This window comes from Kryptolebias marmoratus, linkage group LG6 (genome assembly GCF_001649575.2).
Source record: "Kryptolebias marmoratus isolate JLee-2015 linkage group LG6, ASM164957v2, whole genome shotgun sequence".
In the NCBI taxonomy this organism is placed as follows: domain Eukaryota; kingdom Metazoa; phylum Chordata; class Actinopteri; order Cyprinodontiformes; family Rivulidae; genus Kryptolebias; species Kryptolebias marmoratus.
This window is the reverse complement of record NC_051435.1, coordinates 20376693-20389543: the sequence shown is the minus strand read 5'-3', so window position 1 is coordinate 20389543 and position 12851 is coordinate 20376693. Positions and strand designations below refer to the sequence as shown.

At 40.8% G+C, this 12851-nt stretch overlaps 2 protein-coding genes across 2 annotated transcripts in view; both read right to left on the bottom strand.

The window, feature by feature from the left end:
• Positions 1–315: 315 nt before the first annotated feature.
• Positions 316–9800, bottom strand: ndufv3 (NADH:ubiquinone oxidoreductase subunit V3). Its single transcript, XM_025006994.2, has 4 exons — positions 9679–9800; positions 6741–6852; positions 3225–4430; positions 316–661 (listed from the first exon to the last, which is right to left on the bottom strand). Exons 1-4 carry the CDS (start codon positions 9721–9723, stop codon positions 462–464), a joined length of 1563 nt encoding a protein of 520 aa, XP_024862762.1. The 5' UTR covers positions 9724–9800; the 3' UTR covers positions 316–461.
• Positions 9801–12369: 2569 nt separating this feature from the next.
• The window catches only part of si:ch211-140m22.7 (uncharacterized protein LOC570370 homolog), a 26292-nt gene continuing 25810 nt past the window's right edge, over positions 12370–12851 (bottom strand). The window contains exons 6-7 of the mRNA XM_025006958.2: positions 12705–12829; positions 12370–12583 (exon numbers count right to left, since the gene is read on the bottom strand). Of these exons, the coding sequence (XP_024862726.1) occupies positions 12552–12583; positions 12705–12829 (157 nt within the window). The 3' untranslated portion in view covers positions 12370–12551. The remainder of the gene's footprint in view (positions 12584–12704; positions 12830–12851) is intronic.

Below are 12851 nucleotides of genomic sequence, written 5' to 3'. Positions count from 1 at the left end.
GGCTCATGTTTATGTATGAAGTGGGCGGAGCTATGACGTCCCTCTGCACCCTGCTGGGATTTTTTCCCCTTTCTGTCCTCGTTTACACTTTTTTCAGGTTCTACAAACGGTCAAAGCTCATTGCACTGATAGAAACTCATATTCTGATTGTTTGTTAATAAAGAAACCGATATAGCCAGTCTAATAAAGCTATTTAAACAGAAGCAGACAGGCTGAGGAACTCAAACTAAAACAAACAAATTAATAAAACCAGCTCTTTGATTGTTTACCTGTCCATTTACACACTTCTACTTTTACATAAAACAAAACAGACTCTAGTTTTACCTTGTGTACTTTAATCATGTCACATTCTGACAACATTTCAACAGACGTGGTAGGTTCATGAGCACATGTATTTAAATCATCACTGTCATTTATAAACCACCATTTTTGAAGAATAATTTGCAGCTGGCTCTGCTCTTTTAGTGCCGAGGCGAGGGTCTGCCAGAGGAGGGCTGAGGGAGGCGATACTTGGCCATGTCTACATCCTGGTCTACGAACGTGTAGGTGTTGTAGCTGTGGTGCTGGTAGTTTTTATAAGTGCTGTTGTCAAACGGCTCCTCGGGCTCTGGAGGTGCTGCTGCTGCAGGTGGAGGTGGAGGGGGTGCTGCTGCTGCAGGTTCTGCAGAAAGAGGGGGAAAAAAACACCACATGAGGAAAACCTTACATCTCTTCATGAATCAAATCAGAATTAAAACGAGGTTAGTCAAACTCAACTCTTTCCTGTTAGTGATTCTCAGTTAAAATGTTGCCCTGACTGTTTGGAGGCACTTTTTTTTATTTTTTTACAAACTATCAATAACAACAAAAGAAGTGATAAGATTTAAAGGGGCCGGTATTTACATATTCACACTTGCTGACAAAGTAGTTTACATTGGGGAGTTTCCTAAAGCAGCGGGGCATGTTCCACCCAACAGAGTGAGGAGGAACCTCAGGACACAAAGCAGGACTCAAAGGCCCTGTTCAGACCTGGCATTACAGATCCGTCTCGCGCGATTCGACTGTAAGCAGACAGCGCTGACTGAGTGAGAGCGTTCACACCTGGCAGTAAAATCTGTACGCCAAAATGATTTTAAAATTTGTTTCCAGTCAGATGTCGATTACCCGCTCTGTATTCAGACACACTCAGACACTGTTTAATTGTGTCAAAGAAAACGGCAGCTGCTGTGTAAAAAAACGGTCGAAACGCAACAAAATGTTAGGTTTTCACTTTAAAAATATTGTAAAACAGGACCTCAGCCATGTCGCTCACTGAGCTGTCTGTGAACAACAAACAAGACATCGAGATCTGCTTATATTTCTGTAAAAATAATACAATCAAGACATCTGAACAATGCTATTAATTTGACATTAAGAATGCTCAGAGCAATTTGACTTATCTCTTGATAAGCCTAATTGCCTGACAGATGCAATACTGTGGCTGATAGCTCATTATAGCTTAGGCCTTGTCCACATGGAAACATGGAAACAGTGTTTTCCAAAACAACCTTTTTGCCAGTTTTAAATACAGCGCTGTTTCTACAGATGTTATCGACATGGAAAGGCAGTAAATGACCCAAAAGGCTATCGTAATTACGCCAGGTCTGGATGTGATGCTGCCAAGTGCACCAAACACAAGAAACCAGCTATTATAAAGCTTACATATTGGGTACAAACTATAAAGACGACAAGAAGAATAGGACAAGGATGGCGACTACAAGAGCAAGAGGAATCCTTTTTGTTGACAGACAATGAAGTGGAAGCTCTATTTCAACTACAAAACCACAAAAGTGCAGGACATTGTTGACTGGGAGTCGCGTCAGTCCAAGTATGAACAAATACGAGGACATAATGGATGCTTTTCAGGCACAGTATCCATAGAGGGCGGCTGGAGGGAAGGGTTTCTCTTACGGCGTTCAAACCATGTCGGGCTAAAATTATTTACACACAAGTGTCGTCTTTTAAAACTACTCTCGTCATTTTAACTGTATTTGATGTATATTGTAGTTTTTTTCTGCAACATTTGCTTTAGTATTGTTGACAGTTCAATAAAGTGATAAAAACCTTTTTGGCCTTTGATTATTTGGTGTAATATTAAGGGGTTTCCCTCTGCTCTGTTTAAGGTAATGTCATTGTTCATCATGCCTGTCTGTTTGTTGAAGTAATACAGTGTATGAAAGTGTGTGAGAACAGTTTCTGCAGCACAAATGCAAGCATATAATGTCGCTATTGTTGTTATTACGTCTATCATGCTTGTGTTTTGGTGGTTTTACACAAAAACGCACGGGTAATGTTTTGAGATCCAAATGAGCTTTAAAAAGGGAAACAAATCAAAAAAAATAAATAAATCACATCATGAATTAATTAATTTCTCTGGAAACAATGGCAGGAAAACACAGAGGAAGAGGAAAACATTCTCAGACCCACTGCCACTTATTTTTATGAATTACCATCACTCAGCCATCACCCCCCCAGGTAAAAACAGGTAAAAACAGATTCACAGGATTAAAGAGAGAAATGGTTCTTCCCCAGGTGCTCAGAGAGGTGCTGGACGGAAATTCGGAGATGGAAGTTGAAGAAATGCCAGCAATTCCAATAAAAGGTTTTTTAAAACATCAATAATTCTGCTTCTTTACATTCTTCCACAAAAGTCCAACAACTGGTTTCTGCTGATCCAGCTGCTGTCAGGGACACCTTAAAGCTACCAACGCCACTCCAGTGTGAACTAACTCTTTTCAAAAACATCAAACGGACAAAAAAAAACAAAATAATACAAGTCAGGGGAACATTTCAAACATTGAGTTGTTCAGAAGGACAAAAATACAAATGATTGAAACGTTCTGGAAGATAGAAACCGCGCTAGTGGGTCAAAGGCAGGGCAAACTTCAGCCAACACTGAAAGCAGAGCTGATGATAATGTTTTAGAACAAAATGCTTTAGAAAAAAAAGGAAACAAAAACCAGACACATAAATCCACCTCATGCAAAACTAACAAGCTGAAAGGAAAAGATCGTGGCAGGTTAGCTTTTACGGTGAAGGAACAAAAGAGTAAAATTGCCATCCTAGAAAAGCAGCATGAGATGGAGTAGGTGCCTCCTCGACACCAGAAGCCTTGACAGGAGAGGTTCTGAGAAAATCAAAAGGAGTCTGTGGGGACTTAAAGATCAAGACAGAATTAGAGAGGAGTAGGGTGGTGTAGTGTGTACCCTCAAACTGTTCAGCAGCAGTCTCCACCAGCAGATCTTCTCCTGTAGCTTCAGGTGTGACCAGAACAGGATCCTTCAGGTCTTCTCCTATAGCTTCAGCTGAGACCAGAACAGGGTCCTTCAGATCTTCTCCAGTAGCTTCAGTTGAGACCAGAACAGGGTCCTTCAGATCTTCTTCTGTAGCTTCAGCTGAGACCAGAACAGGATCCTTCAGGTCTTCTCCTATAGCTTCAGCTGAGACCAGAACAGGGTCCTTCAGATCTTCTCCAGTAGCTTCAGTTGAGACCAGAACAGGGTCCTTCAGATCTTCTTCTGTAGCTTCAGCTGAGACCAGAACAGGATCCTTCAGGTCTTCTCCTATAGCTTCAGCTGAGACCAGAACAGGGTCCTTCAGATCTTCTCCAGTAGCTTCAGTTGAGACCAGAACAGGGTCCTTCAGATCTTCTTCTGTAGCTTCAGCTGAGACCAGAACAGGGTCCTTCAGATCTTCTCCAGTAGCTTCAGTTGAGACCAGAACAGGGTCCTTCAGATCTTCTTCTGTAGCTTCAGCTGAGACCAGAACAGGATCCTTCAGGTCTTCTCCTGTAGCTTCAGTTGAGACCAGTACAGGGTCCTTCAGATCCTCTGCGGTGCTCAAATCCTCAGCCTCAGCAGCTGCTTCAGGGGCTGCGCTCTCTGTCTCTACAGGCCTTGCAGCAGCTTCTCTCTTGGATTCTTCAGAGACCTCAGCAGGTTCTACAGGGGGCTCTACAGGAGTCTCACCTTGGGCCACATGTAGAGGTTGCGTTTTCTTGTGTGTCTCAGTGATAACGGAAGAAGCATCGTGTTCTGTCATGTCAGCAGGAGCTTCTGAACTAGTCTCTGACTCTTCAGACTGTCCTCCGGGTCCTCTCCCTGAGCGCTGAGCTGCTCCTGGTACCTCGCTCTCAAGATCAGTAGTGCCTTTGGTCACTCCTGGAGTAGGCTCTGCAAACTCTGACAGGATGTTCCTGGTTTCCGTCTCCTCCTCCAACGTACTATCCTCAGAATCCGAGTCTGAGTCCGAGTCTGAATCGGAGTCGCTGGATGACGATGATGAGGAAGACGACTCGTCGGCTGCCGTGGTGGCATCGTCTGGAGCCCCGGCCGGGCCCAGAGCCTCTTCTGGTGCCAAGCTTTTACCGTCTACCTCAGCCAAAGGTTGCACAGCTGGGGGAGCGGTCTCACCTACAGACGCAACAGTATCAGTGACAGGCTGAGCTGAATCAGCAGTGACAGACGCTTCAGTTCCAACCAGAGGCAACCCTCCGGGCTCCGAGAGCCTGACAGGAAAGGAAACTGCAGTCTTGTAGGCTAGAAGAGACGCTCTCTCATCTGGAGCTTCTGCTGCTGAGGGAAATGGTAAATGGGACACAAGCAGGTAGAAAGAAGAAACATTAGGCAAATAAAAACAGCTTTTTTGTTAGGAAGTTCTTGAAATTTCCCAGTTTTTAAATGAGATTTAAAGAGCTTTATGAACAACACGTGAGCCTGAACTTCACATGATTTTATGGGATAAAAGCCATTTATTTGCCAAAATCTGAAAGGTGTTTAATACAGCGCTTATGGCCACACAACCCCTGGTGAAAATTCCAAATTCAGAGTTTTATTTTGCCATGCATTACGGATTAAACAAAAATAATAAAAAATCAAAAACAAGGATGGTTCTGGTTCCCATCAGTTGAGTCCAAAATCTTGAGACAGGTCTAAACTAAATGGGAGGGTTACTGAAGGGAACTATGCAGACAGACCCAGTTAGAAGTGAGCACAGAATACTGACGGAACCAGGAGTGAATGTTCGGACTGTAAGAAATGAGCTGAAGAAAAGGAAACCACGGTCTGCTGAAGAGAAGCGGTCCTGGACTGTGGAGGGTCCAGTAATGACTCACCAGTCTGATGCTGGAACCTTAGTTTGGTTCTTGTCCAATGAAACAGAAAGAAATGAGTCAGTGATGACACAAGGCTGCAGGTGGGCATGTTAGACACTAAAGTTCTCATCGGATCAGTGGGACGTCGCAGTGTGTAAAAGTTCAAACAGAAACTTGTCTTTCATTTGTGAATTTCAAGCCTCAGAGAGTTCAAGCTGTGAGAAGAGCCTCGACAGAAACACCACCTGGGACTTGTTGGCTCACGCTTGCACAGGGTTCCTACACATTTTTCAATTTTAATTTCCAAACTTCTACGGTTCATAGGGTTTCATCAATAAAATGCTAGTTTTCATCGACTTACTTTAAATTGGTTTTCATTTAAAGACAGCAGGGGCTGGATTGAGGTTGTCCAAGGGCCACTTTTGGCCCTCAGGGCGTATGTTGCCCATGTGCTACCTAAAGCTTCTCAATCAGAAACTCAAAAACAAAGATACTGATGGTCACAGTCTAAAATTCGAGACCTGACGTGGTAAATGACCCAAAGGTGAACACGATGGGCACAATAATCTTTTATTTATAAAACAAACAAAAAATGCTTCTCTTGTCTGAGCAATTTTGGAAAATCTTTGAATTTAATCTTTAAGAAAATGCAATCTATTGAATGTTTGAGGTGTCATATGTGTGATTTGTTTTTAAACTGACTGAATGAACAGCCTCCTGATCAGCACTCACAGAAACACAGTAACTGCCCTGAAGTCACTTATTTATCACACGAATTGCAGGTTTACTTGTGGTTCCTAGAGTTTCTAAAAGTAGAACAGGAGGCAGAGCTTTCAGTTCTCAGACTCCTCTCATGTGGAACCAACTTCTAGTTTCTGTCTGTGAGGCTGACACCCTGTCTACTTTTAAGACTAGGCTTAAGACCTTTCTTTTTGATAAATCCTATAGTTAGGGTTGGTTTGGGTTTCCTGAGCTTTCTTTTAGTTCTGCTGCTATAGGCTTAGACTGCTGGAGGACAAACTGAGCACATTTCCTCACTCTGCTGCTGTCTTTACTCACTCTGCTCTCCCTCTTTGTATTTCCAGTTACTGTTGTCACTAAGCTGTGTTTTTCTCTTCCATCCCCATAGAAACTACACCTGGACCAACCCTTCTGTGTTTGTCTGTGTCTCTTTCCTGTCCTCTTAAACCACAGCCAATTAAGACAGATGACTAGAATTCCTGGTTCTTGTTCTGCTGGAGGTTTTTCCCTGTTAGAAGGGAGTTGTTCCTTTCCACTGTCACTGTCATGAATCAAATTTATAGAATTTTATAGAAAAAATAATAATATCCTTCGCTGAAACAGTAAACGTTTAAAAATCTTTTTGTGGAACTGAACTGAGTAATTCTTCAGAATGTTGCAGTTTTATTAAGAATGAAACAGAAGCAGTAACAAAGGACCGGACCAGAGGAAAACTTAGCAAACAAAAAGCTTGCTGTAGCCAGCATCGGTCAACATACAACAGCTTTAAATCATATTACATACACACACACACACGCAGATCATGCAGCACCAAGATGATGGCCAAGCCCCTTAACACAAGTTTAAGTCTAAAAGGTTTGAGGCGACAAATAGAACCACATGGTCTTACTCTTTCCTGCAGCTTTGGCCTTTTTCACCGGTTTCTTCGGCTCATTAGATTGAGTGCAGAACCAAAGAGCCGGTCGATTCTTCAGGGTGCCCCAGCTGTCCACCTGGAGACACTAAAGAAGAGGACATACGATTGGTCTGAATTCTGGACGTAAAACTCATCTGAGCACAGCACAAAAAAGCAATAAAGTTATGACGCTTGGCTGATTTTCACATAAGGAAGGAGGACGACTAAAGACATCTCTCTGTGGACCAGCCTGGACCTCAAGACAACTAAAAGCAAATGATCATCAGATCTAAGGGATCTGGAGGGCACATAAAGCTGTAGGAGGTCAGACAGATATACAGGAGTTTGCCCATTCAGAGCCTTATAGGTTATCAATAAAACGTTAACATCATATCTACAACAAACAGGGAGCCAAGGAAGAGAAGCCAGCACCGGGGAAATATGTTCACACTTTTTTCTTCACGTTAAAAGACGAGCTGCAGTCGTAAGAAGCCAGCCTGGCTGACACCAACATACAGAGAAAGTCACAAAAATCCAGTTGGGATGTGAGGAAAGCGTGAACCACCCGTTCAAAGTTACTACAGGATTAAAACGTTTCCACCTTTTATAAAACCTTCAGTTTTGAAAAGGGTTCTCTTTGCTACAGAACTAATATGTTTCTCGAGGTTCAAATTTGAAGCAAATACCATACCCTAAATTTTTTTTGCGTGAGATATTACAAACAGCTCCAGCGTAGCCAGATCTGTAGCACGGTGGTTTTCACTGGGTTCAATAACTTCAGTTTTAACTTTATCAAGGTTGATAAGGAGAAGAAGAAAAATAATAATTGTGCTTCAGCTGTAGGTAGATTTGATTGCCGTCTGTGTAAGAAAGAGATGTTAAATTTTCTAAAAATCGACCCTAAGGGGAGCATGTTGATAGGAAATAAAATGGATTCAAGAATAGATCCTTGAGGAACTCCAAATCTGAGGGGCCCAGAGGAGGAAACAGATTCTCCAAGGCTTACAGAGAAGCTCCTGTTAGGCAGCCCCATTTAAGATGGCCACCACAGCTACGGAACTTCAGCAAACAGCAAAATGATTAAAATTCAGCCAATTGTACAAATACTGAGCTCAAATTTGGTGTGTTAGTGGGTGAGAGTCAACATATACTTCAAGCACTAACAGACCTCGCAAAGTCTCGAAATATGGCATGAGATCACAAACATAAATTAACCACGTCTGAGCAAAACGGCCACAGCTCCCCATCATTTCTCAACACAAGATGATCTTAGTCTACAACTCTGAAAGGGAGCGGGTGATATGCATTCCTTCAACCAATGCTGGGCCTTTTATTGTGTTTGTATTGCCTTTAAAATGGGGACAGGGCGGTTTATAAATGGGACAAGATATACTATTGTAGATGAACAACTTATTCACCATTCTTTATGATTGTTTTAAAGACAAAGCATGACCCATAAATGGGACAGGACCTTCCTAACTATGACCCATGCAGATTACATTGAAACAACAGGTTCCTCAGTCACTTTGCTCCACCTTCTGGTCAATTTGTGATTCTGTCTAGTTTGTTTTTTGCTACAATCATCAAACAAACATACATTCATGCATTATATATTCATACAAACACAGCTGTTTAGTCAAAGTTGTACTCCATATGTAAACGCAAAAGATTTTAATATTTGTTCTGTGCTTTAGAGGCTTAGATTCAACCATTCCCTCAGTTTCTGCCTGTTTCCTGTCATACCAAGTACAGCATTTAGTTTGGGGTTTTACAAATTCAATCAAATTTACATACTCAACTCTAGAATAAAATATAACTGTGTTCTACAACACCAACATGATCCATCTTTTGTTTTCTTGAAGTAGGTAACAGTCCTGACTCAGCTGCATCTTTGGTTCCAACCACTGAATTTATGATTTTCCTACCTGGCATGGCCATCCCCTAAAAGAAATCTGTTTTCCTAGTTAACTGGCAGCTTGGAATAATGGCAATCTGTATTGATCATAAATAGGAAAAGCATGCAGAGCTCCATTTGACATCCAGTTGTTTACTTTTTATCAGAGAGGGTCGTAGCATAATTTTGAACACTTGCACCACCTTATAGATTGTTACTTTATGTTTTCAAATATCTATATTCCACAAATCAACCAATTTGATTCATAAGCACTTTCTTTTTCACCAGTGAAATGTGGAAATGGTAATGACAAGAAACTCAATCTTTAGGGTGAAAAAAGGTTGATGACTAGTTATTTAATAAAAACTAACTGAATAACAAGTATTTTAACTACTGAAAACGCTTCTGAATATTTGTCAAAGAACAATTGCCTAAAGTTTCATGGAACTCTCTAAAAACATGTAGAAATTATAAACAAACCAAAAAAAAATCACATTTTTCTATGGAAATTCATAACTTCAATTATCCTAAAATTTAGAAATTTGATTTGCTGTAAGTTTTTCTTTTTTTTTTTACCCGTGTACATGATCCTGGTATTATTTAATAGTTCTTTTATGACTCTTTTAGTCGAAATCATTAATTTTACATAAACCTTTTTTCAATATTTTGTTAACATATTAGATATGTTAACAGTAAAGCAAATGGGGTGATTTTAATAAGGTGCTTTTAGTTTATTTCAGCTCAAATGTTTCCGGATCATTTTGACTACGTGTTAATGAGGTTTACAGCAGACTTTATAAATAATGCTGCCATGTTGACACGAAGCCCGTCAACATATAAGTAGTTTTTAATCTTCCGGAGGTGTGTTTAACATCAGGGAACCGTTCGAGTCATTCCAAACAAACCGACCTCTGTGTGTTAGCATATCGGTGTTAGCAGCAGCAGCTAGACATCACGGCCTTCAACAAACACGTTCAGATTTAATGTCCACAAAAAACTGCTTCAAGACAACCTGAGAAGCGATTCAACCAATTTTACCTTGACAGAGCCCAATCGCCCTAAACGAAGCAAGCTGGCCGCCATCTTGTGTTCCAACTGTTGTGTTCCGGTCGGAATGTGAGCTGAAGACGATGGTTCCACAACAAGCCGACAAACGTTTACACTTTGACGAATTTAGATTTATTTATTTTTATTTTATGTTATTACCTACGCCAAGAAGGTGACGTTTTTGTTTCTTAGTTTTTATGTCCGCCTATTAACAAAATTGCATTAAAACTAATGAAGGTTTGGATGAAACTTTCAGGAATTGTTGGGGTTGCAAGTGAACAAATTTAGATGGTGATCCGGTCAAAGGTCAGAGACAAAGGTCAAGGTCACAGGTGACCCCGTGCTCTAACTCTAAAACTAATAACATTAGAATGTCAAACTGATCCCTATTGATTTTAAGGTCACAAGGTCCAAGATCAAAGTCACAGGTGACCCCTTTATTAAAGCCTTGTTACCTCCCCCAAGGAGGTTATATTTCAGTTGGTTTGTCTGCCTGTTAGGTAGCAAGATTACGTAGAAACTAATGAACAGATCTGAATTAAATTTTCAGTAGTTGTCAAACCAAACGTCCATTCATTTCCTTTATCTGCTTCTCCTTTGAGAGTTGCAGGGAGCTGGTGCCTAGCTCCAGAAGTTACCATGTGAGAGGCAGGGGGACACCCTGGACGGGTCACACATCCTTCGCAGGGCCACATAGAGACAAACAACCATTCATACCATTTAGTTAACAATGAACCTAGCATGCATGTTTTTGGTCTGTGGGAGGAAACCAGAGTACCGAGAGTACCTAGAGAACCCAGAGAACGATGCATACCCAGGGAGAAAATGCATACTCCACCCAGAAGGGTGGAACTTTCTCACGGGGAGGCAACAGCACTAACCACTGTTCCGTCGTGCCACCCTCACACAAAACAGTGGATTAATTTTTTTACGGGTAATCTGAATCTCAATTTACAAAAGAGATGCTTTGGTGTGAATTCAATCAAAGCTCCTCATGACCCTTAGGAGGGAGAATGATCTGAATGTGAATTCAGCTGCATAAATGGAGCATCTGATGCATTTTAAATCTTTGAACTCCACATTCTCCAGTTTTGAGCTGAGAAAGCTTCTGGATGGGGAGATAAATGTCTTCATCTACAGAACAGAAGTCCATTTGTCTTTAAGAAAAGAAAATGACTGTTTTTTGAAATAGAGAAAAGAGTTGTTTTTTTAATTTTATTTTTTAAATGTACCCTGAGAATAATTTTGCAGGGTTAGTGAGAAAACTGTCATAGACAGCTTTGAAGTAGAAGTACGCAGCCACCTGAAATGATGTCTCCTGTTAAAACGTTGCAGGTTTCTCTTCTACGGGGAAAAAATAAAATCCACCAAATATGTGTTTTATAGGTTACAATAATAATGTGTTGAACTAACTTAGCTGTGTAAAAAAAATTGTGTTGCAGCTTTGAAAAAAAAAATGTCCATGCCAGCTATAAGAATAGTGGAAGCAGATAATTATGCAGCAACTGTTCATGGTATTTACTCTTTGTGTTACATTGGTTATTAACTCTTATGAACTATAAACCAAAAAGCATTAGCCGCTCCCACTACTTGTAGATCTTTCAATCCATACAGATATGTATGGATATACATGTCAAATATACATGTTTCAGAATTATACAAATCTATTGCATCTCTTAAAGTAGAAGCACCCAGAGAGCGCAAACCTCCACCAAGGCCATTGCATCAAAAAGAAATAATAGTACAATCTGGATCACCTTTAAAATGTAATCAGTTGTTTTTTGTAACAAACCCAATATTTCCTAAGAAATTAATCCAAATTTGGTTATTATTTTTTACATAATCTTGCTAACAAACAGACACAACTGAAAACAGAACCTTTTTGGTAGAAGTACCAAAGGAGTCACTTGTGATGTTGACCTTTGACCCCATGACCTTGAAATCAATAGTCATCATCCTTGACCCATGAAGAATCCAGCTGTGGAGTCTGACATTCGTACATTACCCTGTTGAAGAGTTAGAGCACAGGATCACCTGTGACGTTGAACTTTGACCAAATCACCACCAAAATTTAACCACTTGTTCCTTTCCCCATGTTTGATGTTTCCTGAAAATTTGATGAAAATCCGTTCATAACCTTTTGAGTAATCTTGTGTTCAGACAGACAGACAGACAAATACACGTTATCAAAAACATGACCTCCTTGGTAGAGGTAACGAACATTTCATCGAGCTCATTCTTGTAACAGATGCTTCGTGAAAGAAGCATCACAAAATAATTTAGTTTAGGTAGCAGAGGTCAGTTTTAGCACGTCCTCTGACTAAAAACTGTCTGCCTGACAGACAGAAGAACATAACCCTAGGGTTCTGTTAGATCTATAACACCTTCACTCAGAGATGGTGCTCCTCTTCATGCTCCCGTCCCACTAACGGAAGCATTTTGATGCCTCTTCATCTCAAAAGAAATAACTGATGATAAAAGTGTATTTCACAAAATGTAAATCACAGACTTCCAGATGTTCTGGTTTTTGATGCTGCAGAGAGCACCCTTCATTAGCATGAACAGTTGAGACAGGTTACTTGTTCAAGTTTTAAATACTTGGCACATTCGTCTAATCTTTTCGGATGATTTAGCATCATCCCTCAAGGAGGAAAAGAAGGGAGGCAAACAACGAACACCACACTCGTTTTACCTAAAGCTTTATTCACAGCTTTAAACTCACCTTGGGAAAGTCATACAGTCAGTTCTATAAAACTAGAAGCAAAGACAGATTCTAACCAACATCACTTATATTGTTCATGTTGCACTACAGAGCTCAGATGTGCAGAAAATGGTTGAAAAGTTCAGTTGCAAACTGTTCCCGCTCACTTCAGGGACATTTCATCCAGCTGGGGTTCTAAAACACAAAAGTAGATTTGTTAACTTTCTCTAGCCTTCAAATATGCCACAGTTTTTGTGTAAGACAGCCCCAGTCATAGAAAAAAAACATATTACACAGACATCACCTGCTGACTCACCTGTAAACTTGAACTCGGGGAAAGATGAGAGGTCTCCTCCACCATACAGTCTCTGAAGCTTTGCTATCTCCTGTGCCAAATCCTTTTCATAGCTTGAGTCGATATCAACCAGGCCCCCAGCTGCCCTGGGTGAGTGGGTCGGGGGGG

Coding starts and splice junctions, on each gene's coding strand:
- ndufv3 (XM_025006994.2), bottom strand. CDS start 9,723: ATGGCGGCCAGCTTGCTTCGTTTAGGGCGATTGGGCTCTGTCAAG. Junction 6,853..9,678: donor GGCGATTGGGCTCTGTCAAG/GTAAAATTGGTT, acceptor CCTCTTCTTTAG/TGTCTCCAGGTGGACAGCTG. Junction 662..3,224: donor TGCTGCTGAACAGTTTGAGG/GTACACACTACA, acceptor CTCTTTCTGCAG/AACCTGCAGCAGCAGCACCC.